We start from the raw sequence: 21,721 nt of genomic DNA on the forward strand, positions 1-21,721 counted from the left end.
TATGTTGATGCTGCTCAGGGCTCTACCCCCTACATTACATTTCCCAGAATGCATCACTTCACATTTGTCCAGATTAAATTCCATCTGCCATTTCTCTGCCCAAGTTTCCAGCCAATCGATATCCTGCTGTATCCTCTGACAATCCTCCTCACTATCCACAGCTCCTCCCAATCTTTGCGTCATCCACAAACTTACTAATTAGGTCAGATTATCCTCCAAATCGCATCACTAAATCTGGAATTGCCTGTTTGCTAGCGGGCTGCACCATAAGCCCCTCCCAAAAACCATCTTGTATGCATTCCAAAAATTCCTTTTCTTGAGATCAACTACCAACCTGATTTTCCCAGTCCACCTGCATATTGAAGTCTCCATGATTTCTGTAATAATGTATTTTTTCTATCCTCATTTATTTCCTGTCCCACATCCTGATTACTGTTCGGGGCCTGTCTCTATCTCCTTTGCAGTTCTCCTTTACTCCTCTACTCTACCCATACAGATCCTATGCCTTGCGATTCGATGTCGCTTCCTGCTATTGACTTGATTTAATAACAAGGCAATCCCTTACCCTTTGCCCATCTGCCTGTCCTATTGATAAAATATGTATCCTTGAATATTTCGGTCCCATCCCCTCATCCCTCACAGCCATGTCTCTGTGATACCCACAACCATTTACCTGCCAATTGTAATCTCACTTTGAGCTCATTGACCTTGGTTCACACATGTGTGCATTTAAGTAAAACACCCTCAGTCTGACATTGACTGATCCCTCCTCATTGTTGCCCTTTCACCTGCTGTGCCTGAAGTTAGTTTCCTGACCCTTTCCATATTCTCTGTCTTATTAATTGCTCGGCAAATGTTAATAACCTCTGCTCAGGGTTCCTATAATTTTCCATACAGCTGAACCTACCCTGCTACTGTTCAGTTAAAAGCCTTAACCACGGACCCTAGTTATGTAATTCCCCAGGATTCTGGTCCCAGAATGATTCAGTTGGAGCCCGTCCCATTGGAACAGCTCCATCCTTCCCTAGTCCCAGTTCCAATGTCTCATGAATTCAAACCCATTTCTCCCACATCAATCTTTGAGCCACGTGTTTACCTCTTTAATCTTGTTGACCATGTGACAGTTAGCAAGTAGTTCAGGTAGTAATCTAAAGATTATTACCCTTTTGGCTCAGCTTTGTAACTTAGCCTTTAGCTGTTCATATTCTCTCAGCAGAATCTCTTTCCTCTTCCTACCTGCCCCTTTGAGGCCTATGTGGGCCACAACAACTGGATCTTTCCCCTGTTACTCCAGGTTCCTCTACAGCCCAGGTGAGATATCCTGAACCCGGGCACCATGCAGGACTCCTGATCCTGGCCACAGAGAACACTGTTCATTCCCCTAAGTCTCCCCACTCTTGGATAGCTGCTTTCTGACTGTGCAAAGCTTACACCTCAAGTTTAAATGTTACATTTTGAACAGAACAGCTTGTGATTGGTAAGTAATGATCGGGTGATTTTCTATTTTACCGTCCAATTCCATTAATCTTTTCAAAGTTTTTGAACAATGAGATTGAGGCCAGTGGAGTGGTGCAGGGTTGGGATTTTGGGAATAGAGTGGAGTGGTAGGCTAGAGGTTATTAAGGTGGACAAATCCCTAGGACTGGATGGAAACTGTCCCAGGTTGCTGAGGGAGGCGAGAGAGGAAATAGCTGGGGCCCTGACAGATATCTTGTGGCATCCTTAAACGCAAGTGAGGTGCTGGAAGACTGGAAAGTTGCTCATGCTGTTCCTCTGTACAAGGAGGGTAGGAGGGATATTCCAGGTAACTACAGACCAGTGAGCCTGACGTCAGTGGTGGGAAAGTTGCTGGAGAAGGTATTGAGGGATAGGATCTATTTATATTTAGAAAAGAATGGGCTTATCAGTGATAGGCAACATGGTTTTGTGCGATGGAGATCATGCCTTACCAACTTAATAGAGTTCTTCAAGGAAGTGACCAAGTTGATAGATGAAGGAAGGGCTGTTGATGTCATATACATGGACTTTAGTAAGGTGTTTGATAAGGTTCCCCATGGTAGATTATTGGAGAAAGTGAAGTCACATGATGTGCAGGGCGTTCTAGCTAGTTGGATAAAGAACTGGTTGAGCAACAGGAGACAGAGGGTAGTAGTTGAAGCGATTTTCTCAAAATGGAGAAAGCTGACCAGTGGTGTTCCACAGGGGTCAGTGTTGGGGCCACTGTTGTTTGTAATATACACAAATGATCTGGAAGAGGGCACTGTTGGTATGATCAGCAAGTTTGCAGATGACGCAAAAATTGGTAGAGTAGCAGAAGCATAAGGGACTGTCAAAGAAACAGGAGGATATAGATAGACTGGAGAGTTGGGCGGAAAAGTGACAGATGGTTTTCAATCCAGACAAATGTGAGGTGATGCATTTAGGCAAGACTAATTCTAGAGCGAATTATACAATGAATGGAAAAGCCTTGGGAAAAGTTGATGGGCAGAAAGATCTGGGAGTGCAGGTCCATTGTACCCTGAAGGTTGCTGCACAGGTGGATAGAGTGGTCAAGAAGGCATGTAGTATGCTTGCCTTCATCGGACGGGGTATTGAGTATAAGAGCTGGCAAGTCATGTTAAAATTGTACAAGACATTGGTTCGGCCGCATTTAGAATACTGTGTCCAGTTCTGGGCGCCACATTACCAAAAGGATGTGGGTGCTTTGGAGAGGGTGCAGAGAAGGTTTATGAGGATGTTGCCTGGTATGGAAGGTGCTAGCTATGAAGAGAGGTTGAGTAGGTTAGGTTTATTTTCATTAGAAAAAAGGTGATTGAGGGGGGACCTGATTGAGGTTTACAAAATCATGAAGGGTATAGACAGGGTGGAGAGAGACAAGCTTTTTCCCAGGGTGAAGGATTCAATAACGAGAGGTCATGCTTTCAAGGTGAGAGGTGGAAAGTTTAAGGGGGATACACGTTGTAAGTACTTCACACAGAAGGTGGTGGGTGTCTGCATTGCCAGCAGAGGTGGTAGAGGAAGGCATGGTAGATTAATTTAAGATATGTTTGGACAGATGCATAAGTAGGTGGGGAGCAGAGGGATACAAACGCTTAGGAATTGGGCAGCAGGTTTAGACAGTAGATTTGGATCGGCTCAGGCTTGGAGGGCCGAAGAGCCTGTTCCTGGGCTGTAAATTTTCTTTGTTCTTTGGTGCAGGGCTGGGATTTAGTTAGTACATAGACTACTATTTATACAATTTTCCATTCAGTATTTTTTAGTGAGAATTCAACATGGGGGCCGTCTAGTTAGTTGTAAATTAATTTAACATACACTTATTTTAAATTAAATAGTTGCTAGAGGATAGAGGGTGGCATATTGACTCAGTGGTTAGCACGTTGCCTCACGGGGTTTGGGAAAAAAGGCAGGGTTGGACTGACGGGTCTGTTTCCGTGATGTATGACTTCATGATTCCATCAACCGTGATCTCATTGAATAGTGGAGCAGTCAGTAACCTGGACTCTCATAGCGTAACCACTTCTTAGAAATTATTATTGCTTTTGGTTTTACTTGTTTGAATTGTTCCAGTTTTGAAACATATTTCTTCCCCTTCACTGTTGTATCATTGAACAGAATGTCTCCAATGAAAGGAGTATGGATTATGCTCTGAGTGCTCATGATATTTAACAATTTCAGAGTCTCTCAGATTCTGGGGCCTGGATTCCTGTATTTTCTTGTTGACTTTTCTTTTGTGGTAACAGTGTTGAGGAACTGTTCACTGTTCAATGAGACTGACACTGTCTGAGTTTGGCTCTGATTTTCCTGCCTGTAATGATCTGCTGCTGGCTCAGGGCCTGTCACGTTCGATATTCTCATCAGTGCTGACAGTCCTCTGTAGATAATGAGCTGTTTTGGAAAGTGCAGGGAACAATGGGCAGCTTTTGGTCAGTTTGATGTTTGCTGTGAGTGACCTCCTGATTCACAGCTGTTTTCCAACGAGTTGGCTTTGGGTAGGTATTGGCTAGGTTTGAGACTCACTGCAGGAATGGTCTGTTTCCAAACCACAAGTCAGGCTCACTGTCTGGATAGGCTCAAGGGATTGATAACTCTGGACCCTTTCCACACAGTAACTCCATCTGCTTGGCCTCTCTAACTCAATGGTGACACTTTACTGCAGTTACTCTGTCAGCTGGAATGTTCCAGCCATCCACAATCTGGAATGTGGGGTTAAGGGAGGGGAACAAGTTTGAGACAAGTGACAAAAAAAAGGAAAGACATTGGAGGTTCGGGGAAGTGGGGAGTGAAGGGACTGTAATATATTTGATTCCTCCTATCTGCAGATGAGATGACCATCACCATAGCAGCAGAAAGCAGGCCGAGCCTCAGGATGTGCCGGGATAATGGAGTCCCCAGGAAGACCTGACAAAACTGAGGCTTCTAACAGTCCAGGGTCAGGGCTGTGAGTATATTGACCCTCTATATTGACCCAGGAAATGTGAGAGCTCCCAAACCTGCTCTAGCTTCTTGAACCCAGTCAATGTCCATCTGTGGGTCTGACACTCTCCCATCCCCCTGCTCTAATTGAGTACCAGCTCCCCCTAACCTTACCCAGCTTGACCTTACGCATCCTGACTCTGCCCACACTGACCTGACCGACCTCTGACCTATCCTGATCTGACTAGACTATCCCACACCAGTCAGCAAAACCACCCAACCAGATCTGCCCTGACCCATGACCTACAAACCACAACCCCAACCATCATCCAGCTGTCACCCCTAACCCTCTCCCAGGTCACACCTCACACACTGAATCTTCAGAAAGCCCTAGTTAGGCCACACCTGGAGCATTGAGTCACGTTCTGGGATTCCCTTGTTTGGAATGAAGTAAGGCTCCTCGAGGAGCTTGGTGGAGGGAGAGTGGTGCAAAGGAAGCGGGCGGGGGGATGATGTTAGTGACAAGCTAAGGTTAGGGGTGAGGACAGAGGTATTCTGACAGCGAGTGAAAATGATCTGGAACCCGCTGCCCAGGGGGGTGGGGGGTGTAGAGAATATGGGAAAAAAATTGAGGGAAATTTCGAAGGAAAGCTGATATGGATTGAATGGGCTGAACGGCCTCTTTCTGTGTCACAAAATGATGCTGACAAAGATTTGTACAAATTTAAGGATTTAATGAAACAACTGTTTATAAAAATTGGACCAATATGGCACAGCGATTACACATTACGCTGCTGGGGATCTATAAACAAGAGTTTCCAAATCATCTTGAGATTCATGCAATTCTGTTGGATCAGAGTACAAAACACTGTTTACATTAGAAAGTGTAAAAATAAATAACGTCTTTGTATCTTCCGCACGTGTCTGAATAAAAAAAGGTGAAAAAAACAGAAGTTGACCACAGCCAATTATCAGTCACCATCCCTATGGTAGTTGTGGTTATCAGCAAGGAAACCGTCTGAGAGTGATTCACCTCCCTCATCCCCCACCCCCAACTCTCCACTCACCCATCCTCTGTCAGGTCCCAATGTTTCAGTGCTCTGCCCTAACCACTATAGTCACCTTGAAAAAAGGACGCTCCAGACTCAGTGTACATCCTTGTGATGCTGCTGCTCAGAACCATAACAGGGGCATCCATCAGAGAAAGGGAGTGTGGGAGTCATGAGCCAGGGTTCCTGCTCCTGGTCATTGTCCAATGATCCTAATCTAACCCCAGTGAGAGTCAGTTTGTACCCCAGTGAGAGTCAGTTAGTGTGTGTTTGTGACTGTACCCAGTGAGAGTCAGTGTGTGTATGTGGGACTGTACCCCAAGTGAGAGTCAGTGTGTGTGGGACTGTACCCCAGTGAGAGTCAGTGTGTGTGGGTCTGTACCCCAGTGAGAGTCAGTGTGTGTGGGACTGTACCCCAGTGAGAGTCAGTGTGTGTGTGGGACTGTACCCCAATGAGAGTCAGTGTGTGTGGGACTGTATCCCAGTGAGAGTCAGTGTGTGTGGGACTGTACCCCGTGGGAGTCAGTGTGTGTGTGGGACTGTACCCCAGTGAGAGTCAGTGTGTGTGGGTCTGTACCCCAGTGAGAGTCAGTGTGTGTGGGACTGTACCCCAGTGAGAGTCAGTGTGTGTGTGGGACTGTACCCCAATGAGAGTCAGTGTGTGTGGGACTGTATCCCAGTGAGAGTCAGTGTGTGTGGGACTGTACCCCGTGGGAGTCAGTGTGTGTGTGGGACTGTACACCAGTGAGAGTCAGTGTGTGTGTGGGACTGTACCCCAGTGAGAGTCAGTGTGTGTGGGACTGTATCCCAGTGAGAGTCAGTGTGTGTGGGACTGTACCCCCGTGAGAGTCAGTGTGTGTGGGACTGTACCCCAGTGAGAGTCAGTGTGTGTGGGACTGTACCCCAGTGAGAGTCAGTGTGTGTGTGGGACTGTACCCCAGTGAGAGTCAGTGTGTGTAGGACTGTACCCCAGTGAGAGTCAGTGTGTGTGGGACTGTACCCCAGTGAGAGTCAGTGTGTGTGTGTGTGTGTGTGTGTGTGTGGGACTGTACCCCAGTGAGAGTCAGTGTGTGTGGGACTGTACCCCAGTGAGAGTCAGTGTGTGTGTGTGTGTGTGTGTGGGACTGTACCCCAGTGAGAGTCAGTGTGTGTGGAACTGTACCCCAGTGAGTGTCAATGTGTGTGTAGGACTGTACCCCAGTGAGAGTCAGTGTGTGTGGGACTGTACCCCCGTGAGAGTCAGTGTGTGTGGGACTGTACCCCCGTGAGAGTCAGTGTGTGTGGGACTGTACCCCAGTGAGAGTCAGTTGTTTGTGGGGTTCCTAACCTCATAAGAATGCATCAATTTGGGCAAAGACTGAAATATGTTTTGAATCACTTATGTTTGATGTTGAAGGAGAAACAGCATCGTTTCCTCCATCAGGTTTTATGAAATGAACAAAATTTCACATTCCAGGAGAAATCTGTGAACGAGTTCAGCAGTGGGCAAACTTCCTGAGAGACCCTATGTTCTGGGCCGTTCCTGCCACCCAGTCCAACACTTGATATTGATCTCAGTCCCCTCCTTGATTGTCTTTGTCTTTTCCTTCAGTTTCCCAGGTGTCAGACTTCCCTTCATCTGAAAAGTGAAAGTTTCCACATCGAGCCCAAGAGACCGTGTAGTTTTTGATGGAGAGGAATTGAGTGGGAGGTGGTGTGAACTTGCTGCTGGTAACTGAAGATTGTGAACATTCTGTAGGATGGATCCTGGTTTTGAGTTTGAAACCTCTAAGAGGTCACTAATTACTCAGTGAAAGAGGAAATTCTGTCTCTGTGTTCGGTTCAATCCTCACTGTGCATCTCCAATACAAAAATAACAATGAACATTCACAAATGAGAGTCATGGACCTGATGATAGGTCACCTGTATCAATCTTACAAAGTATCTTTGTGGCAACAGGCCAGTCTTCATTGGCCACAAATAGAACATTACTTCATTAATACTCTTGGCAAATTACAAACACAACTTTATACAAGACTTGTGCAAATGAAGAGTACAGACTGGAAAGTGAAGGCTCACATCCTTTGAATCTTTATTTACAGTGGATCGTCCTGAAATTCCGTCAGGATTTTTTCGGATTATGTGCGGAGGTCAGGGGCAGTGTGTCACAGGACGCTGTCAACAACATGGTGTGAAATCACAGTTACCCCAGAACAGAATACTGTTCCACTGTCACAGTCACACTGTCTTGTAATTCTTATAGTGTCATTCAATGCAAACACAGCCCCCATCACACTGTCACCTAATGCTGTTACAACGCTATATCTCACTGGGACTTTATCCCATGCCATTGTCATACTGTGGGTTAACACTGTCATATAACAATGTCCAATATCCATTCATCAGTATTCCACTGTCACTGTGACAGCACCCAATCACATGGACTCTCCACTGTGACAGGTTCCTGCAGACACGCTCACGTGTTGGTTTGCCTGACACCGGTCAGGGTCCAGTTAGAAATTCAAGGTGGTGCAGCTTTAAAGGGGATTCTTGTCTGGTGATTAATCATCACACCAAAAACAGAAAGAAACTTTTAATGCAATAATTTTCAAAGCCCTTGTGTCTCTGAGGAGATTGGTGAGGTGTTGTTTTGGAGATGAGGGCAGAGTTCAGATTGATGGAGGGATAAGTGGCGTCAGGTGATGAAACAATGATTGACTAGGTTAGAGTCAGGACTGTGGCACCCAGATGCTGGGAATTTGTCCCTTTCTTCACAAGTCAATGTGAAGAAAGGAATAACCAAATTCAACCAATTCACAGATATTTAACGGGAAACTTCCTGTCTCCTGCCTAAAAAGAAACCTGAACTGGGACGAGACTCAGAGCACCCTTTAACACTAAATATCAGCAACCCCTGACTCTGATCATTAGTGACCCCTGACCAGTGCCATCAATGACCTCTGACCTGAGCCCTCAGCAAACCCTGACCTGAACCACCCTGACCTGAGCTACACTAACCCTGATTGTGAGTGAGTGAGTGAATGCAAAAGTGAGCATTCGCTGAGAATCCCCCTCAAACATTCGCTGTACAGGGAGAGTATGGGGCTAAATACAGAGTAAAGCTCCCTCTACACTCTGGAAAAATATGTGACTATGCACGTTTGGAGGAAGAATAGAGATATGGAATATTTTTGAAACAGGGAAAGGTTTCAGAAAACTGAAGTACAAATGGACTTGGGTGTCTGAGTTCAGGGTATTCTTAAAGTTAATGTGTAGGTTCAGTTGGTACTTTGGAAGGCAACTTAGCATTCATTTCAAGACAGCTAGAATACAAGAGCAGAGATGTCCTGCTGAGGCTGTATAAGGCTCTGGTCAGACCATGTTTGGAATATTCTGAGCAGTTTTGGGCCTCGTATCTAAGGAAGTTGGCCTTGGAGAAAGTCCAGAGGAGGTTTAGAAGAATGATTCTGAGGGTGAAGAACTTGTCAAATGAGGAGAGGTTGAGGACTCTGGATCTGTAATTGATGGAGTTTAGAAGGATGAGGCGGATCTGATTGAATCTTACAAAATACTGAGAGGCGTGGATAGAGTGGACATGGAGGAGATGTTTCCACCAGTAGGAGAGACTAGGACCTGAGGGCACAGTCTCAGAGTAAAGGGACAACCCTGTTGAACTGGGATGAGGAGGAATTTCTTCAGTCAGAGGGTGGGGACTCTGTGGAACTCAGTGCCACAGAGGGTTGTGGAGGCCAAGTCATTGAGTGTGTTTAAGACACAAACAATTCTTGATTGTTAAGAGGATCGAGAGTCACAGGGAGAAGGCAGGAGAACGGGGATGAGAAACATTTCAGCCAAATGATGGAGCAGACTCGATGGGCTGAATGGTCCAATTGTGCTCTTACATCTTATGATGTTATGGTCTGCACTGTCCCCATCAAACACTTCCAGGACAGGGATGGCAAAGAGTTATATACAGAGTAAAGTTTAATTTATTTTATCCCCATCTTTTGATTAGGTCCCACTGCTCTAAATCTCTAAAATCCTCTTGCTCCACGTGGTTCAGAATCAGTTTGTTTCTGAACTTCTGTGTGATGAATTAATGAAGGAATTAGGTGTCGTTGTGGTTGTGAACCCAATAAAAGTGAAATATTTGGTATTTGATTTGAGGGTGCCACCACCCTCTCTCTCCCTCCCTCTCTGTCTCTATCCCTCTCTCTCCCTGTCTCTGTTCTCTCTCTCTCTATTGCTTTGAACAATGTTATACGGTCTGGTATTTCCAGTGGTATCTGTGGTTTGGCTTCGGCAGTTTGTGGCAGTGGGAGTGACTGAATGAGGAATATGGCTGCTGTGTTAACTGGGATCTATATCCGCAGCTCCACATCCTCTGGATTGTCTAAGGAATGCTCGGTACTGATGATGGAGGCTGAGGGTCCTTGGGAAACATCGAATGGGGATACAGCTGGAGAGCGAGCGGCCAATGGAGACAGTGAAGGGGAGAAGCTGGGTGACATGGCTGCTGATGTCATTGAGGCATCACTAGTGATGGGTGAGCGTGGCAATGCGGTCATGTGACTGTGGCTTCGGTTCACTGCCATTCGGGGAGGGACAGACATGGCATTGGGGTGGGCCACAGAGGTGATGAGTGGGGGAGGGTCAATGCGAGGTTTGGGGTCCACTTTGGGTTTGGATTGGAAGTTTTTGCGAGGGGCATTCTCGTCCTTGAGCCGGGCGATCTCAGTGAAGACACTGGCCAAGGGCTGGAACTGCGGGCTCCAGTTCAGGAGATAATCCCAGTTGTAGCTGCCTCGCAGTTCCTCCTCACTGGCAACGATGGCAGTCAGTGAACCTTGTGCTGATGGGCGGCCATCTTCAGCAAAGACATAGTCCTTGGCATGACACACACCCAGGCCCAGTCCTGCCCCCATATACCCACCAGCACCATCCTCCCGGTACAGCTGCTGTTGCCCTGGCAACAAAAGGCCACTGCTTTTCTTGTGTTTAAACCACTCCATGCCTGGGTCAGTGGAAATATCTGACATTTGGTCAGCGTCCTGCTGGATTCCTGAGTCTGGGCCACGTGTTGACACATGCTCCTGCATGGAGGAGCTCAGGCTGCTGACACGTGGGTACTCATTAATCATTCGAATCTCATCATCTTCCGCTGCTTCTGCTGAGCCACGGCCGCTGGAGTGTGAAGGATCGATCGAGTCTCCCCGGGTGTACGGAGCTCCCACTCCTGCAGCCTCGGCTGTATACCCGGGCAAGGTCTGATGGTAGATACGGTCACTGGATGGTAAAGTGGCATCCTCAGTTCCCAGTTTCTGGAAGCTGGGTTCCGGAATGTTGTCGAGCTGTGAGCCGCTGCTTGCCTCATGGTTCTTCCTTCTTCTCCTGGCTCGGATGATCACCAGGGCCAAGCCGATGATAGCAAGAATCCCCCCAATTCCCAGTGACGCTGCCAAGGCAACTATCAGCAACCAATTGAGCTCAGTTGTTAATCCAAACGAGGTCTGAGTGATGTCAATATGTGCCTTGGTGCTGGAGAATCTGGAGGATACCAGTGGGCTCTTGGCCTGGATGTTGAGGGTCATTGTCCGTGTTTCTCTCTTTGACCGTTTGCCTTGGTGTCTCTGATTGTCCATCTTGAGGATGATGTCACCTGTAGTTTTGTTCACCTCAAAATACTGCGATGGGGTTAACAGTGAGTACAGGACAATCCCATCGAGACCTCCATCCTCATCCGTGGCTATCACTTGCCCAATGCTCTGGCCCTTCTTTGCGTTCTCTGGGACAACAAAGTTATACACGGGGTTGACAAAAATGGGATCGTACTCATCCTCCCCAGTCACATGGACTTGGACAGTGACAGTGGCTGAGGAGTTCCCAGAATCCACTGCCTTCACCACAACCTGAAAGGAGTTCAACTTCTCAAAATCAAACGAGAGTTTTGTGTGAAGCTCTCCACTCAGCTGATTAATGTCAAACATTTCTTTGTCTTTCCCAAAGCCTGTCATGGAGATGGGCTGGCTGATGATCGAGTATTGTAACTCACCAAATCTTCCACAGTCAAAGTCGATGGCACGGACTTTGGCCACGAGCGAATGAGCTGGCAAATTCTCTCGGATGTTAGCACTCAGTGTTTGCATTGGGAAGAAGGGTTGGTTGTCATTCACATCCTTTAGTTCCACTGTCAGTGGGACCAGGGCAAAGTTAGCCTGAGGGGCCTGGCCATCGGTCACCTGGATGATGACCGTGTGCCGAGACCGTGCCTCACGATCGAGGGCTTTACGCAATTTGACAATCCCTGTTCTCTCACCCACCTCGAACTGCATATCTTCATCACCTGAGCTGATACTGTATCGCAGCACAGAGTTGCCCCCAGAATCAAGGTCATGAGCTGCCACTCGGACAATCTCAGTCCCTACAGCAACATCCTCACTCACAGTCACTTTGTATTGAGTATGGTTAAAGACAGGAGCATTGTCATTGACATCCTGTACTGTAATGACGGCAGAGACGAGTGCACTCCGCTGAGGGACTCCATAATCCAATGATGCGATGGTTAAATTGTACTTGGTGACAGTTTCAAAATCCAAATTGTCAAGCAGTATGAGAGAGGCAGTCGTCCTAAAGTGACCGTCTATAACCTGCAGTTGGCTCTGCAGCTGGAACACATTACCTGTGTCCCCACTGATAATGCTGTAATCAAGGCCACTGTTATCCCAGGAGGAATCCAAGTCAATGGCCTCCAGGGTCAGGATGGTGCTTCCTGGAGGCAGGTCCTCCTGTACCTGAGCCTTGTACTCGGGCTGAGTGAAGGATGGAGAGTGGTCATTGATGTCCAGCACCTGGATCTGAACTGTGGTAAAAGAAGAGAGAGGTGGGGAGCCGCAGTCTCGTGCTTCAATCACCAGGTCCAAAGGTTCAGCCAGCCTCAGATCCACATCACTCACAGTAAACAGGGTCCCTAAAACAGAGGAAACAAACCAGTAACCACACAAGACTACCCCATTGTCCATTCCCCACTCACACACCCAGCTTTTGTCACAACACAAACTGCTCCCAACCTCTTCCCCAAAACCCCCTGCTCCCTAACTCCCCCCGACTCCTCACCCCGAGCCTCAGACTTCACCCACTCTGACATTAGACACACACTACCCTGTGGAGAGACACACCCCCTCCCCTCCTCTTGACCCTCTGGGGTGGGGGGTGGGAGGGGTTAGCACTCACCATTGTGAGGGTCAATGGAAAATCCTCCAGTTGTTGAGGATTTCAGGCTGTACAGGATTTCCCCATTTTCACCAGGATCACGGTCAGTGGCTGTCACAGTAACTACGCTACTCCCGGAACTTGCAAACTCTGACATTGTTACCTGATAAGACAGAAACATGGACAAGTCAGAACAACACACGTAGAAAGGTCGCACAGAAAGTCAAACTCAATTATTAAACTTACAAATGCATGTCTCAGTCTCCGTTCCTGTACATTCCACATGTTTATGTAAGCATGTGAGACTGTGTCTATGTGTGTGTGAGACTGTGTGTGTGACTGTGTGTGTACGTGAGTGTATGTGTGTGTGTGTGTGTGTGTCTGTATGTGTGTGTGTCTGTGTGCATGTAGCTGTGTGAGAGACTGTGTATGAGAGACAAACTGTGTCTGTGTGTGAGACTGTGTGTATGCCTGTGTGTGTGTGTGTGAGTGTGTGTGTGTGTGCATGTGTGAGACTGCGTTTGTGTGTGTGAGAGAGACTGTGTATGTGATTGTGTGAGAGAGACTGTGTGTGTGAGAGAGCAAGAGAGACTGTGTGTGTGTGTATGTGTGTGTGTATGAGAGAGAGAGAGAGAGAGACTGTGTGTGTGTGTGTGAGAGAGAGAGAGAGAGAGACTGTGTGTGCACATGTGTGTGTGTGTGAGAGAGAGACTGTGTGTGTGCATGTGTGTATGAGACTGTGTTTGTGTGTGTGTGAGAGAGAGAGAGACTGTGGATGTGATTGTGTGTGAGAGAGAGATAGAGAGAGAGAAATTGTATGTGTGTGTGTGTTTGTTTGTGTGTATATGTATGAGTGTCTCACGGTCAGTTCCTGTCCAGCCCCGGTACCCTTCCGTTTTGAGACCTCCTGTACCTGATACAAATGCTGCACAAAGACAGGGGGGTTGTCATTGACATCCTCAACGATGATGGTGACGTTGGCCTCAGTGTCATGTTTGGAGTCAGATGTGTGGACAGTGAGCATGTACCAACTTTGTTCCTCAAAGTCCAGGGTGTCTGACAGTGAGATGATTCCCTGGTAACGATTAATGCTGAACTTCTCTGTATCGGTCACCAGACTGTAGGACAAGACCGGACCTGAATCCACATCATTTCCTGTTACCTCAATGATCTCGGAGCCAATCAGTGCGTCTGTGGGCAGGACAGAGAGATAGGTGAGTGAAGATTTCTACCAACAGAACTGGAGCCCAGTTACAAGTGGAGTTCCGCAGGGTCCTCTGGGTCTGGGTCTGGGTCCTCTGCTGTTTGTAATTTTTATTAATGACTTGGAAGGGGGAGTCGAAGGGTGGGTCAGTAAATTTGCAGACGATACGAAGATTGGTGGAGTTGTGGATAGTGAGGAGGGCTGTTGTTGGCTGCAAAGGGACAGCAGAGCTGGGCTGGGCTGAGGAGTGGCAGATGGAGTTCAACCCTGTCAAGTGTGAGGTTGTCCATTTTGGAAGGACAAATAAGAATGCGGAATACAGGGTTAACGGTAGGGTTCGTACTGGATTAGTGGTGCTGGAAGAGCACAGCAGTTCAGGTAGCATCCAACGAGCAGCGAAATCGACATTTCGGGCAAAAGCCCTTCATCAGGAATAAAGGCAGTGAGCCTGAAGCATGGAGAGATACGCTAGAGGAGGGTGGGGGTGGGGAGAGAGTAGCATAGAGTACAATGGGTGAGTGGGGGAGGAGATGAAGGTGATAGGTCAAGGAGGAGAGGGTGGAGTGGATAGGTGGAAAAGGAGATAGGCAGGTTCGACAAGTCCGGACAAGTCAAGGAGACAGTGCTGAGCTGGAAGTTTGAAACTAGGATGAGGTGGGGGAAGGGGAAATGAGGAAGCTGTTGAAGTCCACATTGATGCCCTGGGGTTGAAGTGTTCTGAGGCGGAAGATGAGGTGTTCTTCCTCCAGGCGTCTGGTGGTGAGGGAGCGGCGGTGAAGGAGGCCCAGGACCTCCATGTCCTTGGCAGAGTGGGAGGGGGAGTTGAAATGTTGGGACACGGGGCAGTTTGGTTGATTGGTGCGGGTGTCTCGGAGATGTTCCCTAAGGCGCTCTGCTAGGAGGCGCCCAGTCTCCCCAATGTAGAGGAGACCACATCGGGAGCAACATATACAATAAATGATATTAGTGGATGTGCAGGTAAAACTTTGATGGATGTGGAAGGCTACTTTAGGGTTCTTAGTAAGGTGGAAGAGCAGAGGGATCTTGGGGTCTTTGTTCATAGCTCTTTGAAAGTTGCCACTCAGGTGGATAGAGCTTGTAATAAGGCCTATGGTGTATTAGCGTTCATTAGCAGAGGGATTGAATTCAAGAGTTGTGAGGTGATGTTGCAGCTGGACAGGACCTTGGTAAGGCCACATTTGGAGTACTGTGTGCAGTTCTGGTCGCCTCATTTTAGGAAAGATATGGAAGCTTTGATTAGATTAGATTAGATTACATGAGATTACATTACAGTGTGGAAACAGGCCCTTCGGCCCAAGTTCACACCGACCCGCCGAAGCGCAACCCACCCATACCCCTACATCTACCCCTTACCTAACACTACAGGCAATATAGCATGGCCAATTCACCTGACCTGCACATCTTTGGACTGTGGGAGGAAACCGGAGCACCCGGAGGAAACCCACGCAGACACGGGGAGAATGTGCAAACTCCACACAGTCAGTCGCCTGAGGTGGGAATTGAACCCGGGTCTCAGGCGCTGTGAGGCAGCAGTGCTAACCACTGTGCCACCGTGCCGCCCACCATTTTTTTGGAGAGGGTGCAGAGGAGATTTACCAGGATGTTGCCTGGAATGGAGAATAGGTCGTACAAGGATAGGTTGAGAGTGCTAGGCCTTTTCTCATTGGAATGGCGAAGGATGAGGGGTGACACGATAGAGGTTTATAAGATGATCAGGGAATAGATAGACAGTCAGAGACATTTTCCCTGGGTACAACAGAGTGTTACAAGGGGACATAAATTTAAGGTGAAGGGTGGAAGGTATAGGGGAGATGTCAGGGGTGGGTTCTTTACCCAGAGAGTGGTGGGGGCATGGAATGCGCTGCCCGTGGGAGTGGTAGAGTCAGAATCATTGGTGGTCTTTAAGCGGCAATTGGATAGGTACATGGATAGGTGCTTAAGCTAGGACAAATGTTTGGCACAACATTGTGGGCCGAAGGGCCTGTCCTGTGCTGTATTGCTCTATGTTCTATGTTCTAGCTTTCAGCTTCAAGTCTGAAGGGTAATTGTCATGGGTGCAGTGCTGGAGATATCAAACATGGCCATGTGTCAGCCTGGAATGTTCTATCCATTGCTTTGCTATGAAACTCATTGACACAAACTCATCTATAAACCAGTTTGAAAACAAACACAGAGAGTGCTGGAGAAACTCAGCAGGCCTGGCAGCATCTGTGGGGAGAGAGTTAATATTCTGGGTCTAGTGACCAGAAACATTAACTCTGCTTTCTCTGCATAGATGTTTCCAGACTTGCTGAGTTTCTCCAACACTCCCTGTGCTTGTTTCTGATTTCCAGCATTTGCAGTTCTTTGTTTTTTTGTTGAGTGTTCTGGGGAACCAGGTTCAAACCCTGCCATGGCCAATTATGGAATTTGAATTCAATAAAGAATCAATTGTGAGTTGAGATATTGATAATGGTGTTTTGGATTCTCTTAATTTCACAGACTGTGGGAAACGAGTCACCATAGAACGTGGAGAGAAATCCCAAAGAAAACTCCATTCTATTCTATAATTTCCTGGTTAAATTCTGTTTGTTTTAAAAATGGACAACAGGTGAGGACGTGGCTAAAGGACTCAGTGATGAGCTGTCAGCCTGTATTCAGTTTTGGACAAAAGGAAACATCAAGATTCCCTATGCTAAAATCGGTGTTAATACCTTTACTATCTCGCAATGGAAAGTCTGATAAGGGGAGGTAACGTCACACTGTCATCTTAATAACCTTTGAACCAACCCATTGAGATTAACCTTTATCATGTCACATGACTGTCCTTGTCACCTGACAGAAATCTGAACAGTTTAAATCTGCAGTTCTGGGATTCTAGGTTGGTGTGACCCTCCAGAGGGAGAGTAGGACTTCAGGCTGGAATGACTTTCAGATACAAACCCTCCATCTCGACCTCCAGGTTTCCAACTAGAAACAAAATTGAAAGCTGTGGCCCTGGAAAAGCACAGCCGGTCAGGCAGCATCCAAAGAGCAGGAGAGTTGATGTTTCAAGTATAAGCCCTTCATCAGGAAGATCCAGTTGGAAACAGAAGCCTACAGCTCAGCTCCAATTTAGGAAATGGCTTGGTCTAATTCACCAAGGACCCTGACCTCTGGAAAGTTGTAACTGATGTAAACTTGTTTTGAATACCAACTGGATTTACCAAAATTTGTTGTGTATAACTTATATCCCCTGTTGTCTTCCTCAGTATTGTGTATGTGTGTGTGTATGTGTGCGTGGGGTGGGGGAGAGAGAGAGAAGGGTGTGTGTACGTATGTGTGTGTGTGTGTGTGTGGGGGGGGGGCGTGTGGGGAAGAGAGAGAGAGAGAGAGAAGGGTGTGTGTGGGGGGCGTGGGGAAGAGAGAGAGAGAAGGGTGGGTGTGTGTGGGGGGGAGGGGTGTGTGTGTGTGTGGATGGAATAGCTCAGCAATCCCTCCATTTGGGAAAGTATTTAATTGGGGAAGAGGGAATTACGATGCTCTTAGGCAAGAACTGGGCATCTAGTTTGGAAAGAGATGTTCTCAGGGAAATGCACGACAGAAATGTGGAGGTTGTTTAGGAAGCACATGCTGATAGTGCTGGCCAGGTTTGTCCCACTGAGACAAGGAAGGGATGGTAGGGTGAAAGAACCTTTGGGTAACAAGGGATGTGGAACATCTAGTCAAGAGGAAGAAGGAAGCTTACTTAAGGTTGAAGAGGCAAGGATCAGAGAGGGCTCTAGAGGGTTATAAGGCAGCCAGGAAGGAACTGAAGAATGGACTTAGGAGAGCGAGGAGGGGGCTTGGAAAAGCTTTAGTGGGTAGGATTAAGGAGAACCCTAAGGCATTCTACACTTACATGAGGAACAAGAGGATGGTCAGAGTGAGAGTAGGACCAATCAGGGATAGTAGAGTGAACTTGTGCCTGGAGTCAGAGGAAATAGGGGAGGTCCTGAATGAATACTTTGCTTCAGAATTCACTACTGAGAGGGACCTTGACGTTTCTGAGGACAGCATGAAATAGACAGATATATGCTTGAGCAGGTTGATGTTAAGAAGAAGGATATGTTGAAAATTTTGAAAAACATAAGGATAGGTAAATCCCATGGGCCAGACAGGATATACCCAAGGTCGCTACAGGAAGCAAGGGAAGAGATTGCTGCGCCTTTGACAATGATCTTGGTGTCCTCACTCTCCACTGGAGTAGTGCCAGATGATTGGAGGATGGAAAGTGTTATTTCCTTGTTCAAGAAAGGGAATAGGGATAATCTTGGGAATTGCAGACCAGTCAGTCTTTTGTCAGTGGTGGGCAAAGTTATGGAGAGGATTCTGAGAGACAGGATTTATGATTATTTGGAAAAGCATAGCTTAATTAGAGATAGTTAGCATGGTTTGTAAGGGGCAGGTCATGCCTCACAAACCTTACTGAATTCTTTGAGGATGTGACAAAACACGTTGATGACGGTAGAGCAGTGGATGTGGTGTATATGAATTTTAGCAAGGCATTTTATAAAGTTCCCCATGGTGGTCTCATTCAGAAAGTATAGAGACATGGGATAGAGGGAAATCTGTCTATTTGGATACTGACTTGGCTGGCCCATAGAAGACAGAGGGTGGTAGCAGATGGAAAGTATTCAGCCTGGAGCTCGGTGACCAGTTGTGTTCCACAGGGATCTATTCTGGGACCTCTGCCCTTTGTGATTTTTATAAATGACTTGGATGAGGAAGTGGAAGGGTGGGTTAGTACGTTTGCCGATGACGTGAAGGTCGGTGGAATTATGGATAGTGGTGGAGGGCTGTTGTAGGTTGTAGTGGGACATTAGGAGAAAGTGAGGACTGCAGATGCTGGAGATCAGAGCTGAAAATGTGTTGCTGGAAAAGCGCAGCAGATCAGGCAGCACCCAAGGAGCAGAAGAATCGACGTTTAGGGCATGAGCCCGAAATGGCAGATGGAGTTCAACTTGAATAACTGTGAAAAAATTCACTTTGGAAGGTTGAATTTGAATACAAACTACAGGGTTAAAGGCAGGAATCTTGGCAGTGTGGAGGAACAGAGGGATCTTAGGGTCCATGTCCATACATCTCTCAAAGTTGCCAACCAGGTTGATAGGGTTGTTAAGAAGCGTATGCTGTGTTGGCTTTCATTAGCAGGGGATTGAGTTTAAGAGCCGCAAGGTAATGCTGTAGCTCTGTAAAGCCCTGGTTAGACCACACTTGGAATATTGTGTTCAGTTCTGGTCGTCTCATTATAGGAAGATCGACAGTAGGATCGGGAAAGCAGCCTCAACTCTTGCTCGCCTCACGACTCGAGTATGGACAAACCCCAATGCTGACAGTGAAGACAAAAATGTCAGTCTACAACACCTGCATCATAGGCACACTGCTGTACGGCAATGTAAGGTGGACTACATATACCAGATAGGAGAGAAGACTAGACAATTTCCACTTGAGGCATATCCTGGCAAGACAGAGTGTCCAACACAGTGGTTCTATCTCACGCTGGCCTTCCCAGAATGTGCACTCTGCTCAGACAACGGAGACTGTGCTGGCTGGGCCACATCCACTGCATGGAGGATGGCTGCATCCCAAAGGATATCTTCTATGGAGATCTCGCATCCGGGAAGAGACCCACTAGGTGTCCTCAAATGTGCTACAAGGATGGATGAGAGACGTGAAGGGATTTGATATCGTTAGAGTCCTGGGAAAGGCCTGCAGCTGACCGCACAAGATGGAGAAGCAGCCTGAACCAACACCTCAACACAGGGGAAAAGAAGCTGAGGAGCACTGCAGCAGACAAGTGGGTGCCAAGGAAGGAGGGCAGCAGCTCGAGCAGATCAATGACCACATACAGATGTGACCTCTGTGACTGGGACTGTCACTCTAGCATTGGTCTCTTCAGTCACAAACAACATTGCCTCAGGGAAGCAGAAAGCTCAAACAATGAGGATGCAACCCATGGTCAGCCATGACCAAAAGGAGCAGCACTCACTCACATTATAGGAAAGATGTGGAAGCTTCAGAGAGGGTGCAGAGGAGATTTACCAGGATGCTGCCTGGACTGGAGGGCATGCCTTCTGAAGAAAGATTGAGGGAGATAGGTTGAGAGTAGGGAGGTCTGAAATCAAGTTTCAGGGACGCAAGATGGCACCGGCAAGCAAGAAGTTGGTTTGAAGTGTGTCTACTTCAATGCCAGGAGCATCCGGAATAAAGTGGATGAACTTGCAGCATGTGTTGGTACCTGGGACTTCAATGTTGTGGCCATTTCGGAGACATGGATAGAGCTGGGACAGGAATAGTTGTTGCAGGTTCCAGGATTTAGATGTTTCAGTCAGAACAGAGAACATAATAGAACATAGAACATAGAAAAATACAGCGCAGTACAGGCCCTTTGGCCCTCGATGTTGCGCTGATCCAAGCCCACCTAACCTACACTAGCCCACTATCCTCCATATACCTATCCAATGCCCGTTTAAATACCCATAAAGAGGGAGAGTCCACCACTGCTACTGGCAGGGCATTCCATGAACTCACAACTCACTGAGTAAAGAATCTACCCCTAACATCTGTCCTATACCTACTACCCCTTAATTTAAAGCTGTGTCCCCTAGTAACAGCTGACTCCATACGCGGAAAAAGGTTCTCACTGTCAACCCTTTCTAAACCCCTAATCATTTTGTACACCTCTATCAAATCTCCCCTAAACCTTCTTTTCTCCAATGAGAAAAGTCCCAAGTGCCTCAGCCTTTCTTCATACGATCTTCCTACCATACCAGGCAACATCCTGGTAAACCTCCTCTGCACTTGTTCCAATGCCTCCACATCCTTCCTATAGTATGGCAACCAAAACTGTACACAATACTCCAGATAAGGCCGCACCAGAGTCTTATACAACTGCAACATGACCTCAGGACTCCGGAACTCAATTCCTCTACCAATAAAGCCCAGTACGCCATATGCCTTCTTCACAGCACTATTTACCTGGGTGGCAACTTTCAGAGATCTGTGTACATGGACACCAAGATCCCTCTGCTCATCCACACTACCAAGTAGTCTACCATTAGCCCAGTAATCCATCTTCTTGTTACTCCTACCAAAGTGAATGACTTCACACTTAGCTGCATTGAATTCCATTTGCCACCTTACTACCCAGCTCTGCAACTTATCTATATCCCGCTGTAACCTGCCACATCCTTCTTCGCTGTCCACAACTCCATCGACTTTTGTATCATCCGCAAACTTGCTCACCCAGCCTTCAAGCCCCTCCTCCAGGTCATTTATAAAAATGACAAACAGCAATGGTCCCAAAACAGATCCTTGTGGAACACCGCTAGTAACTGCACTCCAAGATGAACCTTTACCATCAACTACTACCCTCTGTCTCCTTCCAGCCAGCCAATTCCTAATCCAAACCTCTAATGCACCCTCAATGCCATACCTCCGTAATTTTTGCAGTAGCCTACCATGGGGTACCTTATCGAACGCCTTGCTAAAATCCATATACACCACATCTACTGCTTTACCCTTGCCCACATCCTTAGTTACCTTCTCAAGAACTCAATAAGGTTTGTGAGGCACGACCTGCCCTTCACAAAACCATGCTGACTATCCTTGATCACATTATTCCTATCTAGATGTTCATAAATCCTATCCCTTACAATTCTCTCTAAGACTTTGCCCACAACAGAAGTGAGACTCACTGGCCTATAGTTACTAGGGCTGTCCCTACTCCCCTTCTTGAACAAGGGGACCACATTCGCTATCCTCCAGTCTTCTGGCACTATTCCTGTAGACAACGACGACATAAAAATCAAGGCCAATGGCTCCGCTATCTCCTCCCTAGCTTCCC

The 21,721-nt window shown here is 47.2% G+C and overlaps 1 protein-coding gene across 2 annotated transcripts in view; it reads right to left on the reverse strand.

Moving 5' to 3' along the window:
• Nucleotides 1–5,126: 5,126 nt before the first annotated feature.
• Nucleotides 5,127–21,721, reverse strand: part of LOC140481056 (protocadherin-16-like) — a 367,181-nt gene continuing 350,586 nt past the window's right edge. For both annotated transcript variants that reach the window (XM_072576651.1, XM_072576652.1), the window contains 3 exons: nt 13,564–13,841; nt 12,672–12,813; nt 5,127–12,408 (listed from right to left, as the gene is read on the reverse strand). In XM_072576651.1, the coding sequence (XP_072432752.1) occupies nt 9,803–12,408; nt 12,672–12,813; nt 13,564–13,841 (3,026 nt within the window). In that variant the 3' untranslated portion in view covers nt 5,127–9,802. The remainder of the gene's footprint in view (nt 12,409–12,671; nt 12,814–13,563; nt 13,842–21,721) is intronic.

Source organism: Chiloscyllium punctatum, chromosome 9 (assembly GCF_047496795.1).
Source record: "Chiloscyllium punctatum isolate Juve2018m chromosome 9, sChiPun1.3, whole genome shotgun sequence".
NCBI classification, from domain to species: domain Eukaryota; kingdom Metazoa; phylum Chordata; class Chondrichthyes; order Orectolobiformes; family Hemiscylliidae; genus Chiloscyllium; species Chiloscyllium punctatum.